At 36.5% G+C, this 13,792-nt stretch overlaps 1 protein-coding gene across 2 annotated transcripts in view; it reads right to left on the bottom strand.

Annotated features, from left to right (window-relative positions):
* LOC5577024 (protein phosphatase Slingshot) overlaps positions 1-13,792 on the bottom strand; it is a 92,905-nt gene that overhangs the window by 38,066 nt on the left and 41,047 nt on the right. For both annotated transcript variants that reach the window (XM_021842420.1, XM_021842428.1), the window contains one exon: positions 9,590-9,636. In XM_021842420.1, the coding sequence (XP_021698112.1) occupies positions 9,590-9,636 (47 nt within the window). The remainder of the gene's footprint in view (positions 1-9,589; positions 9,637-13,792) is intronic.

Below are 13,792 nucleotides of genomic sequence, written 5' to 3'. Positions count from 1 at the left end.
AAACAGAACGCTATTGCTGATGCATTATCGCGAATATCAATTACCGACTTAAAGGAATTAAATAATAAAATAAGTAAGGATATTCTTGCAGTCACAAGAATGCAATCACATAAAATTGATCATAAATATGACTCAAAAATATTGAATGGCCACAATGTTTTTGATGAAAAATATATAAAACTTATTATTGACAATACACTGAGAGACAATATAAAAATTATAGAAGAGGAAGCAAAAATATTAATAAAACCAGCTAAGTCATTACTTCAGCTACGGCGAATAATGAAAAGTCTGGAAGAAACTTGTAAAAAGAATAATATTAACGAGCTCGTATTGAAATTGAATGATAAAAGTTCACAAAAATTCTACAATGAAATAATTGAAAATGATCTATGGAAAGGCATGCCAAAAATACATGTTATTAAAAATAACATTGAAATTATCAGAGATGAAAATAAAAAGAAAATAATTATGAATGATGTTCATATGCTTCCCACAGCAGGACATGCAGGCATAAAAAGAACATTGAAGACTTTGGAGCAAAGATATTATTGGAAAAACATGCAAAGAGATGTTGAAAATTTTATCAAAACATGCAAATTATGTCAACAAAACAAATACATAAATCAACCCAAAATTCCGATGACAATAACTTCTACCGCCACTACTGCATTTGAAAAAATATACTTAGATTTGGTTGGTCCTTTGATTCCAGATGAAACCGGGAATCAGTACATTCTCACAACACAATGCGAATTAACTAAGTTCATTACAGCAACCCCAATTAAAGACAAAGCTACTGAAACTGTAGCCAAGGCATTCGTTGAAAGTGTAATTTAACAGTTCGGAGTTCCCAAAGAAATAGCCACCGATCGAGGAACTGAATTCATGTCGAGTCTTTTTACAGAAATATGTAAATTATTGCAAATAAAGAAGATTAGTTCAACAGCTTACCATCATCAATCAATAGGAGCTTTGGAAAATTCGCACAAAGTCCTAGGAAACTTTTTACGCATACACTGTGGAAATAATCTATTTCAATGGTCGTCTTGGATCCCTTATTACAAATTTGCTTATAATACAACAGTTCATACGGAAACAAATAAAACTCCATTTGAATTAGTTTTTGGAAAATTGTGTTCATTACCATCAAACCTATATCAACCAGAAAAGATAGAACCATTGTATAACTTTGATGATTATTGTAAAATGTTGAAATTCAAATTGCAGTTGTCTAAAAAAAACCAAAAACAAATTGTTACGAAACAAACAAAAACGAGCGGAGAAATATAATTGTAATTCGTTACCTATTATATATAAACCAGGACAATTAGTATTAATAAAAAATGAAACTAATTCGAAATTGGATAAAAAATATATTGGACCATTCCCAGTTATAAATGACAGAGAACCTAATGTAGAAATTCGGGTTGGAAACAAAACAGATTTGGTTCATAAGCAAAGAATTGAACCATTTATAACAGAAGAAACGTGTGGTGGATAAATTCAGAAACTGATCAACCAACTATTGTAAAATCAGTGAAAAATTGTAAAACAGAAAACAGAACAAAATAATGTATTGTAAAACAAAGAATTGTGAAATTATGTAGAAAACCAAGTATTGTAAAATCATTGAACAATTGAAAAAACAAAAAAAATATTAAACAAAGATTGTAAAATAATTTAAAAAAAAAGATGGTTTTTTGTGCCGTTTTGAGAGAGTCTAAAACGATGATAGGACAGCTCAAATAGGCTTTTTCCATCTGAAATTTAAATGCAAAAGAAAAATGAGATAAAGTTAAAACCTACATCAATTGCGCACTATTTACAGCATTTAAAAAAATGAACATTATTTTTTTTATTAAAATTAGTAAGGCGTGTGGTGGATGCGCGAAATTAGATTCAGTAAACCACATTTCAATTAGTAATATTGACGTGCAACATAAACTAAAAACAAAACTGTAAATCACATTGACAGAAATGCTTTCGCATCATTTCAATCATTTCAAGTTACACGAATATATAAACAGTTTGTCGATATTATATTTCAGTCGTTTTCATTAGTAGAGTTCACACACAATCGAATAACGAAGGAAGCTCATAAAATCTCAATAGCGTAAACCATTGCTTAGACTTTTGAATGGTCATGAATATTATGCGATAACGACGAGATGAATGAAATGATTGTTTATGCAGCCTAGCACACTTGCGATAAACAAAGGCGACGGGCCTAATTCTTAATGCTTGATAAGCATAGGCGACGGGCTTGAAGTGTATGGCTATTACTGAAAAGAAAACATAATCATGTTTCAATAGGAATTTTCTGATGCGCGTCTCCGATAGTTTGCCATATATGGAAATGTTAGCAGATCAAGGTCGAAATGATGATATGCGCAATTGATAGAATAATAAAACAATTCTGCACACGAATAAAGTTGATTTTTCCATCGTCAACCATGGAGTAGTTCATTCTGAAATCGAAAAACCATCGCACTGTGGTATCCGGATATGGCCAGAACCTCATATTGGTCTTTGGCATTATATCTATGATGTTCCGGATAAAAAATCAGGAATTTTGAGACGTTGCACGATATGAGTGAGTAAGATTACAAAAGTGTTCCACAGAGGCCCCACCATAACCGATTCCGGGGTATCCGGATGTGGCCGGAACCTCATATTGGTCTTTGGCATTATATCTATGATGTTCTGGATAAAAAATCATGAATTTTAAGACGTTGCACGATATGAGTGAGTAAAATTACAAAAGTGTCCCACTGAGGTTCTACCGGAACCGATTCCGGTGTGGTGGATGCGCGAAATTAGATTCAGTAAACCACATTTCAATTAGTAATATTGACGTGCAACATAAACTAAAAACAAAACTGTAAATCACATTGACAGAAATGCTTTCGCATCATTTCAATCATTTCAAGTTACACGAATATATAAACAGTTTGTCGATATTATATTTCAGTCGTTTTCATTAGTAGAGTTCACACACAATCGAATAACGAAGGAAGCTCATAAAATCTCAATAGCGTAAACCATTGCTTAGACTTTTGAATGGTCATGACTATTATGCGATAACGACGAGATGAATGAAATGATTGTTTATGCAGCCTAGCACACTTGCGATAAACAAAGGCGACGGGCCTAATTCTTAATGCTTGATAAGCATAGGCGACGGGCTTGAAGTGTATGGCTATTACTGAAAAGAAAACATAATCATGTTTCAATAGGAATTTTCTGATGCGCGTCTCCGATAGTTTGCCATATATGGAAATGTTAGCAGATCAAGGTCGAAATGAAGATATGCGCAATTGATAGAATAATAAAACAATTCTGCACACGAATAAAGTTGATTTTTCCATCGTCAACCATGGAGTAGTTCATTCTGAAATCGAAAAACCATCGCACTGGGGTATCCGGATATGGCCAGAACCTCATATTGGTCTTTGGCATTATATCTATGATGTTCCGGATAAAAAATCAGGAATTTTGAGCCGTCGCACGATATGAGTGAGTAAGATTACAAAAGTGTCCCACTGAGGCCCCACCGGAACCGATTCCGGGGTATCCGGATGTGGCCAGAACCTCATATTGGTCTTTGGCATTATATCTATAATGTTCCGGATAAAAAATCAGGAATTTTGAGCCGTCGCACGGTAGTATTCTTTGAGTTTCAGAAAATGTCCTCTCTGGGTACATTCAGGAACCGGTGCCAGGTGACCAGGTATCCGAAATGGCCAGAATCAATGAGAACCAATGTCATTCGACTTTCTGGCAGCTTTTTACTTATAGAAAGTACACAATGAATAATTTTCTTACCGCCAATCTTGAAAAATCTAAGGGAACTATCACTTCCGGAACGAATATACCCCATTTGAATCCGGAATAACTACGGAACAAAGTGGCCAATCCCATTTCTTCCGAAACCCAATAAATCTTGAGGAGTATGCGATTTGTTTGAGACCAAAAGATCCAAAATTGATTAATAATTGGCCAAGTTATGATTTTTTAAACTTCATTTTTAATGAAAAGTCAGACGTTGGGGGTTTGAGAGTTAACTTGAAGTCTGGACTTCAGCGAATTCATTACTTTGCATTCATTTTCCAAAGAGTTTCAAAGGCAAAAGTAAGTAACCAAGAGACTATTTAAATTAATTTAAAGACAATGAGTTGTTGGTTAATGTGTTCTGCAAACTTGCGTAAAGTGAACAACTTTACCGAATAAACCGACCACCCAAAACATACCGTTTTTATATTAAATTAAATAGTCTCTTGGTTACTTACTTTCGTCTTAGAACAACCCTCTAAAACTCTCAAGAAAAATGCAAAACAAATTGAACAGGATTTAAAATGTTTTACAATATATTGCATCGCATTTTTTTCCAAGTGTTAGATACGCCGATTTGAAAAATTATGCTTGAAATGTGTAAAGGTATAATAATTAATTGCAAGCTGCATAGCTTAACAGTTCATTGATTATCGTGTAATTTCAAATCTATTTGATGAGAAGTTCCCATATTTGTGGGTTATCCGTAACTGTAAGGGTACTGTAGTCGAAATTGGCATTCTTGTTTTTTGCAAAATTTTGTCTGTTTTTTTTTTACTGTGGTACTTGGCAACCAGATACAGAGTTGCTCGCTGTCACTATCAATGCTTAAAATTTGCTGATTTGTACAGGCCGACTGCGATACAAATCGGATCATACCATATCACATCAACATCATGCTGTCTACTCCATCACCAGTGCATTGATGGCGATAGACTATGGACATCACTGATGGGTTAAGTTTAGCTTTAAATTAAGCAGATAAAATGGCAATTTATCAGTACGATATTTTTGACAGTATTGCAGATAGACTGAAACAATGTGTTGGTCACTGAAAAACATTAATACCATGGATAATGACCACGTGATCACTCATTCTGGTATGATTATGATCTAGAGTGCGATGTCGCATCACTGCTGTTGGTTGTCAAATCAAAGTGATATTGATAGCTCGCAAGTGATATTGATAGTTTTAGACCATCAGCCATCAGCTGATATGATTGATATTAGGCAACTCTGACCAGATATCGAACAAGGAAGATTTCGCAAAGCCGCTTTCGTATCGCATAACAGTGATAACAACATACGACGTGCGTTCTGATAACATAAACTACCTACCGTTAGATATCAGAAGAAAGCACAAACGCTGCCGTGACTGCTGACGCCCATAAATCCGATGAATAATAAGTGTTTACTTTTCGGGTATCTACCCATATTACTTGAACTCACTTCTGTTGCTTTTCCGATGGGTCGTCGTTTGTTTTTCAGCGGTTCAAGGCAAAAACGACACTTGATGAGCGTTTGTCGTCGCGCAGACTGACTTAGTTTGAACCGATATGACTAGGCGCTTAGTTTTTAGCTGATGGACTTTGGTGGAGTGGGGATCCCACCAAGTCTCTAGATAATGGTGGGCGGGTTGAACCATCGCGGCTCTGACATTGAAACTTGATATCCTAATGAGGGTCATTCACTAATTTCGTTAAAATTTGTAGAAAATCGTATGGATTCAAAATATAAATCTTCAAGAGTTACGTCGTAATAGACGCGTGACCCCTAGACACTTGTTTCTTTCACCGTCGTTTAGTCTAAGGCGATTTTGCGTTTTAAACCGCTTCTCTCCCCGCCATCAAAAGAGCACCGTTATAAATTTCGCGAGAAGCATAAACTGTGAACTTTCTTGGCATGTGCCGCAACAGCAAAAAAAATATATATACACAGCCCGACTCAATGACGATAGCACACATGACTTGGTACGCGGTGTCGGTGACTTGAACCTGATCTTGGACGATCCGTCGTGGATCATTGGGGACCGCGGAGAGGTATCATCTCTCGTTGTATACATTAGGCGATCGAGTGTCCTCGTAATAAATGTTGCTCCGCCTGTTTACTTTCCCTCTGCACGCGAAGCCATTTTTACGAGGACAGATTGTCGCTTTATGTGTCAAATCGTTTGAAATTTTCTAATAAATTTAAATTGAAATTATCTTTTTGAAGGATGTTGACCATCAGGCGCGCCGACAGCTGCTGTCGGTCAGTGGATAGAAATCTAAGAAGTGAGTGAGGGTCGGTCAATGCATACAAAGAAAATGAAGCGGTTCCACATAAAATGACGACTTTTTTTTCCCAAATTTCATTTTTATATTTTTTGATTTGGATGAAATTTTGCACATGCTTTCTTTATGCCCAAAAATGCCTTTTTGCATCATCGGTTCGCCATGTTGACTCTAGCCTTACTTTTGAGAAGGGCCTAAGAAAAAAATCCTTAATAATTTTCAAAAAATTATATTTTGATTTTTTATATGTTCTTCTTCTTCTTTCTGGCGTTACGTCCCAACTGGGACAAAGCTTCTCTTCTACTTTCTCAGCTTATTGTTCTTATGAGCGCTTCCACAGTTATTAACTGAGAGCTTTCTTTGCCATTTGTATATCGCATTTGTATATCGCATGGCAAGTACGAAGATACTCTTATGCCCTGGAAATCGAGAAAATTTCCAACCCGAAAAGATCCTCAACCGGTGGGATTCGAACCCACGACTCTCAGATTTTCAAGAACATTGGGCCGTATGAATAAAAAGCGTTGAACTTTACTACATGTAGCATCTACTCAAAAACAAAATCCACAAAGTTTACTACACTTTTGGTATGAATAAAAACCCTTTCGAACATTTAGTACCTACTACTTTCGAACATGAGCAGTGACTGATGCTGCACGTTAAGAAAATTCTATTCAGAGTACAGAGTAATGCTGCATGTTAAGAAAATTCCATTCAGAGTGACTCTTGAAATCAATAAAATCATGCATATATGCCAAATTTGTCACTTATTCACATGACAAATTATGTGAAAATATGAATATTACTACATTCCCGCTATGCATCGCGTAATCGATCATGAACACAAATTCATGTTGGTTATGTAACTTTACAGTATTCCCTTTATGTGCATGTGAATTTTATAATGATTTGACAACAAGGATTTTCCTAAGAATTTTCGAATTTTAGCTAGAAATTTGTATCCTATGAATGAATCTTGAGATAACAGCAATTGTGACATTATAAAGTTCCTAACATTTTCAAGATTCCAGTATTGAGAATTTGATGAAATAGCGGTAGAATTTTGAGCTTCCTCTGTGAATTAAAAAAAAAACAGCATGTCGAACTACGCTGATGGATATGGGATTCTTGGTATTTCTGTGGTATTCTCGTTATTTCGATAGGTTTCCTGGTAGTTTCCCTGGGCTTCTTAGAAATAAAAATTCTCACAATAGTGGTTGAATTAAGGATTTTCTTTTACATTTTTACATTCAGACGCTCAAAGGTTTATACTATAATTGTAGATTTTTTCTGAAATCCCAACGGAACTGGAAATCAATGGGATCTAAAGTTTACAAGAATTCCAAAGATTCGGATCAGAGTTTGCAATAATCTCACTGAAATCTCAGAGATTCTTACAGAAATACCGTCTTAAAGATACCCGAATAATTTCAAGAGATTAATAGCCAGATCAAATACCGGATTTACCCAAAAGAATCCCAGAATAGCTTACAGAATCCCATAATTGTTATAACAAATCTAGAATGCCTATCGGAAACCCAGAATTTCTATAGGTATTCCAGAATTCCAAAGGAAATCAGAGAATCTGGGATGTCAGAATTCTTACATAAAATTAAGAATTACTTTATAATTAGCTGAAATCCATCCGACATCCGAGAATTCCTAAGAAACGACATAATTATCGTAATGCCAGATTGAGCATAATTATCGTAATGAGTATCTTCGTATCTGCCACACTATATTCACATGCAAAATAGTCAATTGACATTGAAAGCTCTCAGTAAGTACTCATAAGAACACTAAGCTGAGAGTTAGGCTCTGTCCCAGTTGGGACTTAAAGCCCAAGTAAAAATGGAGCAAATGTCAAAAGTAAAAAAGCAGTTTTCTCCGTTGAAATCGACAAATCGAAAAATATAAAAACACACAGCTGTTTTATTTTTAAAATAAAACGACCGTGTGTTTTTATTTTTTCTGTTTTGTTGATTTCAAGGGCGAAAACTGCTTTTTCATTTTTGACATTTGCTTCATTTTTACTTGCACCTTAACGTCAGAAATAATACCAGATCTCTCAAAAAATAAAATCAAAAATCTTTACCGGAATCTCAAAATTCTTTTCGAAATATCAAAATTTCTACAGAAATCTTAAAATACCGTTCGAAATATCAAAGCTGACATCGTATTCCCATGATATTTATTGCAATTTCAGAGATAACTTTCCGTTCTGCGGTTGAACCGCAGCTGTCACATTACTGATTTTCACAAAGCATCATCGATCAGCTGCTATGATACCTTGGAAACCATACCGATGATTGTTGTTTTCGGCTGTTTTTCAAAGCTGTGGACTCTACTAGCATACTTTGATTAGATGGTTTCGTTCAATGATACAATCATTCTCAAGTCTGCGGTAGAACTTTGACAGCTGCGGTAGAACTTGGCGGCTACCGCAGAACGGAAAATTTTCAAAAGAAACGCAATACTCAAATTTTAATTATTCCATTCATTTCAACAATCACAATGCATGAGTAGCAAGCTCTGAAGCTAACTACCAGTAGCTTTGTAGTAAATGCTACCTTTATTCATAGCAACGCGTTGTTTGTAGTATGTTCGAAAGGTGTAGAAAGAGAAATGACACAAACATGTTCCACTCGTGTTCCACATTTAGCGTTTACTACCGATCATGTAGTAAACTCACTTTACTACATTTTTATTCATACGACCCATTGCTTCAATGTTGAGCAAAAAACTGGTTTTGAAGATTTGTAAAACGATGATGGTTATTTTCCTCATAAAAAATATTAGAGGCCTTCCATCAAGAATAGAGACATTATGTTTATGTTTATGTGCATTGGTATTCATCAACAGGCTGAGTTGCGCAAATGATGATAAAAAATGTACATGAAACGTCACTAATCAAACAATATAAGCGAACAACATTTACAAGCAAGTTAAAGCAAGAACAGACATTTAAATACAACTATCTACTAAAATATTCTGAGAATCTACTACGGAGTACTTCGCGAGACAAATGGTAGTCAAAGAGTGACGAAACGCGATTGCGTAGTTTGTGCTACATAGGGCAGTCGCAGCATTGCACTGTTACGCAAAGGCCGAGGTTGAACGTTGACGTTTATCTGTTCCGATGTACTGATATTTCTGTGCCAGCTTTGGCACCGATGACGTCCAGGTGTTCATTTTAGTCTTGCTTCCACCTTTCAATCTCTCTTCGAAGCACATCGCGGCACGAAGACTTTGAACTACCAGAAGAACTTCCGAGTTTTTCGAGAGCAATGTAGCTTCTTTTTCATCTGTTCCGATCACGATCCTTGAGTCAATGAGGTGGCATTTTTGTGCTGCAGCGATCGAAACGATACAATTTTCCTTCGTAAATTAGAAAATGACCCACTGATGCAAGGACGGCCCAAAAGTGTGCATTGAAACTGCTTCCTCCCTGCACAAAAATGTAATTATCCGAAGAAACCTACCTTTTGTTCTCCTTAGCATTTTCTTCGTCTTCCGCACAACTTGTGTCCTGTAGAAAAAGGAAACAAGAAAAAAACATTAATGAGTTACCCGCAATCAACCAAAAAAAACTACCCTATCTCATCAAAGATCATCACCATCAATCTCAGATGATCCCCTCGTGCCGCGCGCCGGCGTTAAGGTTACGGGAAATTCGAGAAAACGACATTGTATAGTTTTGAGTTTTGGCTGGCACCGACCGGAGGGAAACAGAAAATTTCGAGCGGAAAATGAAATAACACATAAATAACCACCCGACCGAGCACAGCTCGAGGCAGTCTGTCAGTTAGTTAGCCAGCCGGTTCGAATGCGTGAAGGACGGCCATCCGGACGGCCGCGGAAAAAGCGGATGATCGCCGCCGCGCAGTGGTTCGATCTAGAGCAAATGTCGGCCAAATCATCAAACTCTTAAGTTAATAGGTAAATATTGTAGTATTTTTGCTTAAATAGCAAAGCTTGACATATTTTTCTAACTTATGCCTAATCAGATAGGGTAACCAATATATTTTGGACCCCCTGGGCCATTTTCTTGCTAATTTCCCAGTTTAAATCGAAAGACCAACTCAATTCGCATGCCATTTGGAAAGATAGGACTATTCCGCACTTGCATCGAACGTTTGTACATAGAAAATGTGTTTATTTTATCTAAAATTAATTTAATTTAATCGGTTCATCCATGCAACCGTTACGAAACGTTACACACATAAATTGAAGCTGTCAGAAATTTTCCAAATGTAAACAAAAACTTTTTTCAAATTTCTGAACTAAAAGCGTAGATTTTTTTCGGTTTTCCACTGTCAAACGATTGATTAGACTATGGGCAAGTATATTATACAACCAGTGTCGTGGATTTTGTCGCCAAAGGATAGAAAATGCCGGGGTCCAAAATGTATTAGTGTGTCCAAAATAATGAAAAACAGTGCTTCACAATTCAATTATTTTCGACGTTTTTTGGGTCCTACATGACCGTATGGGCAGTTTTATCTCAGAGAGGAAGTTTTTCTGTACATTTTGGCATGTTCTTCGACATGGTTACGCTGTACGATTATTTTTTTGGGACAAAAAACTAAAATCACTTCCTTAAAGGGTCCAAAATACGACCGTTACCCTATGTGACTTAAAATTTTCCTACCTATAGAAGTACAAAAGACGATAAAAATGTGAACGTATGGAGAAACCTACTTTGATTTTTGAGATTTGGCCACCGTGCGTCGATCTCTATGTGGCAAAGCACGCTAGATCGTTTTTTGGTTTTGCCACGCTCGTCGGAGGTGTCGAGAAATAAACACGTCCGAGGCGAGGGCAACAAACATTGGCTGAACCTTCCCTCAGGGTGCTCGTTGTTTTTCTTCCCCAGAGTGTGATGACAATACTTGAGAGCTTCTGTTGTTCTGAGCAAAACAGTTCTCGCGTAAGTTTTCAATGGGACCCATGTAACAATGATTTGGCTAGCATTTTATATGAAAAACGCAAGAGAAGAGGGTAATGTGGCTCAGTTATTGATTAAAGTGAAAGTAAACAAAGAGAGAGCCTCTCAATGTTAGATAGGTCGTTTTAAAAAGTTTCGCGAGAGTTGTCCCATCATGCATGCAGGGGAACGACTTGCGATTGCGAACGCGGAAGCAGCGAAATGTAGGTCGATCGATCGACGACAGCATCGCAGATAAAAACAGAATCGGGAAGGATCGAAGATCGTGCCATCCAAGCACGCGATCGAACGCGTACGGGTGACACACTCGGTGACCCGCGAGCGAGCGGCCATCGATCGTGCAGACAAAAGGGGGATCACCCATACAAGGCGTTACTTCGTATAGTGTGATAAAGAAACGGGGAGATGTTCTAAACTCTTCGAGTAGGATAGACCAGGATTTGAACCAGGACGCATGATATTGACTAGCAACGAAAATTGAAATTCAAATGTCTGTGGTAAATGGATTTTGGTATCCCAGTCGGCCATAAGGTTTGGTCCGAAGTGCTACCTGACGCCTCAATCTACGACACTACGTAGGCTATGGTTGATTAATCACCCTGTAGTAAACGAGATGTAGGTAGAAGCAGGACTGTGCCAAAAACTGAAGTCGATTAGTCACACGCAACGCAAACGAATTTTTAAGTGATGAGTAATGGCGATCTGGCATTGTTTTCAGCTACGAGATTTAACGGTGATAGTCAGCGCACTTAAGGTTTACGAACGGTCACGTTATGGCTCCGGCATATGCACTTCACATTAATGAGAGTAATGATATTTTGTAGAAAATGTAGAAGTATTTTAGAAAGACCACAAGATATGATGGAAAGAGGATTAGTTGAATATAGATATTTGAATACCGTACATCCCCGATAATTTGAACGGTACCTCATGTAAACCATCGGGGTTCATTTTTAATTTGGACATATAGTTATCTAAAAAAACGTGTTTCTGGTCGCCTCATTGGCTGTATTGTTTTGATTGTGCGTCTCGTTTCACAACGTTCCATTTCTCCAACTTACGCAAATTTTCATGCAAAAAGATTGGTGATATCTACTTTTGTTTAAAAGTTATTGAAGTTTTTTCTTCGTTGTTTTCAGTGCATAGGGTGTTTTATGTATTTTGGACAGTGCGTTACGCGTAAATAATTTGGCCAATTCCATTTCATTTTGCCGTAAATGGCCAAATTATATACGCGTAACAGTCTGTCCACAATACTTTGATCACCCTATTTTTTCAAAGATAAAAAAAAACTATATTTTTTATTTGATATAGAAACCTATTTTTATCATTTGGATGCCGTCGAAGAATATGTTTTGTTTGCCTCAAACAGAGATAGGGAGTTGATGCCGGTTATTGACCCTTTGCGTATTATGGGCCTCCTACAGAAAAACATAAAATTTACACTCAAATCAACCTTATGGAAATCCATCGGAGGAACTTCGATTGCATTGTTAATTAGCAGTTTCAGGCAAAATGTTTAGTCTAAGGTGCAAAATACAGATATTTCTCGATTACTTTTTCAAATCGACGTAAGTAACTTTCAAACGATTTTGAGAAAATTAATTAAGAAGAGTCACGCCTGCCTTCTAAAACTGTTTTAAAATGAATCATATTTTTAACATTTTTTTCGCCGTGTACATCACTCAAATTTTGCATACAATGCACCTCGCGTTCAAAAACAATGTAGTTTCTATTATTTCCCACACAAAACATGTAACAAAATGATAAGCAATTTCATTTAGTTACTTTCGACCTTTTGCACCAGTGTAAATTCGGCTCAAGTAGTGTTTTGATTTGATTCTAGGTTAAGTCACTTTGTCTCCCCATACAACGGAGCGGTGAAAGTAAATTCTTACTTACGCCGTTTTGTAATTCCGGAATTAAACGTTCTTAAAGTGAAATATCTAGTTGGGTAAAAGCGGAACGTGTGCAATTTCGTCTGTGAAACACGTAGGATCTATAAAGTAAGTTTGTTCACTTTTCTGACTTGAGACTATTTGAATAAGTTTTCGAGATTTGAACGATTTTGTAAATGAAACCACACAAGGGGGTTATAATTAGCATTTCCAGGAGGGTCCATAATAGGATATGGATGGATAATGTTCCAGTAACAGTGGTATTTGCTAACATCTGTTCCTATAATAGTGGTTTACATTGATTTCCCCAGCTCATCTCTCAAATTTTTTCAAGAGTTTTTCATGATCGTTGATTCTAAATACCGAATATTAGCACTTCTAACTAGTGATCCATAATATGGACCAGGAAATGATTGTTTACCACGGTTATGGATTACTTCCGGAGAATGTATACTTCTGCCATTTTAAACATTGGATTCGACATTTTCAGACAATAGCACTAAGGGTAGAACTAATAAAACATCAAGGCTTGTAAATTTCATTTTTAAGCAGATAAAAATGAAGGCAAACTTGGTGTGGAGCGAAAACAGTTCATGTCTCAGTTACTGTGTTACTACAGTTACTATACAATGCAGTGTCACAAAAAAGGGCATTTTACCCTTGTTTCCAGCTCTAACACTGCTATTTTTGCAGTAATATGTGACACATTGTTAACTTTCGCCAAATCATGCATTACAGATGCATTGAGTTGAAAATCTCTTGATTTTGCGCACTGATCCGTATTATGTCACAATTTGATCCATAATATGAAAATTGATCCATAATATGGTTTTCAGAAA

Source organism: Aedes aegypti, chromosome 1 (assembly GCF_002204515.2).
Source record: "Aedes aegypti strain LVP_AGWG chromosome 1, AaegL5.0 Primary Assembly, whole genome shotgun sequence".
Classification (NCBI taxonomy): Eukaryota; Metazoa; Arthropoda; class Insecta; order Diptera; family Culicidae; genus Aedes; species Aedes aegypti.
This window is presented reverse-complemented; position numbering and strand designations above follow the sequence as displayed.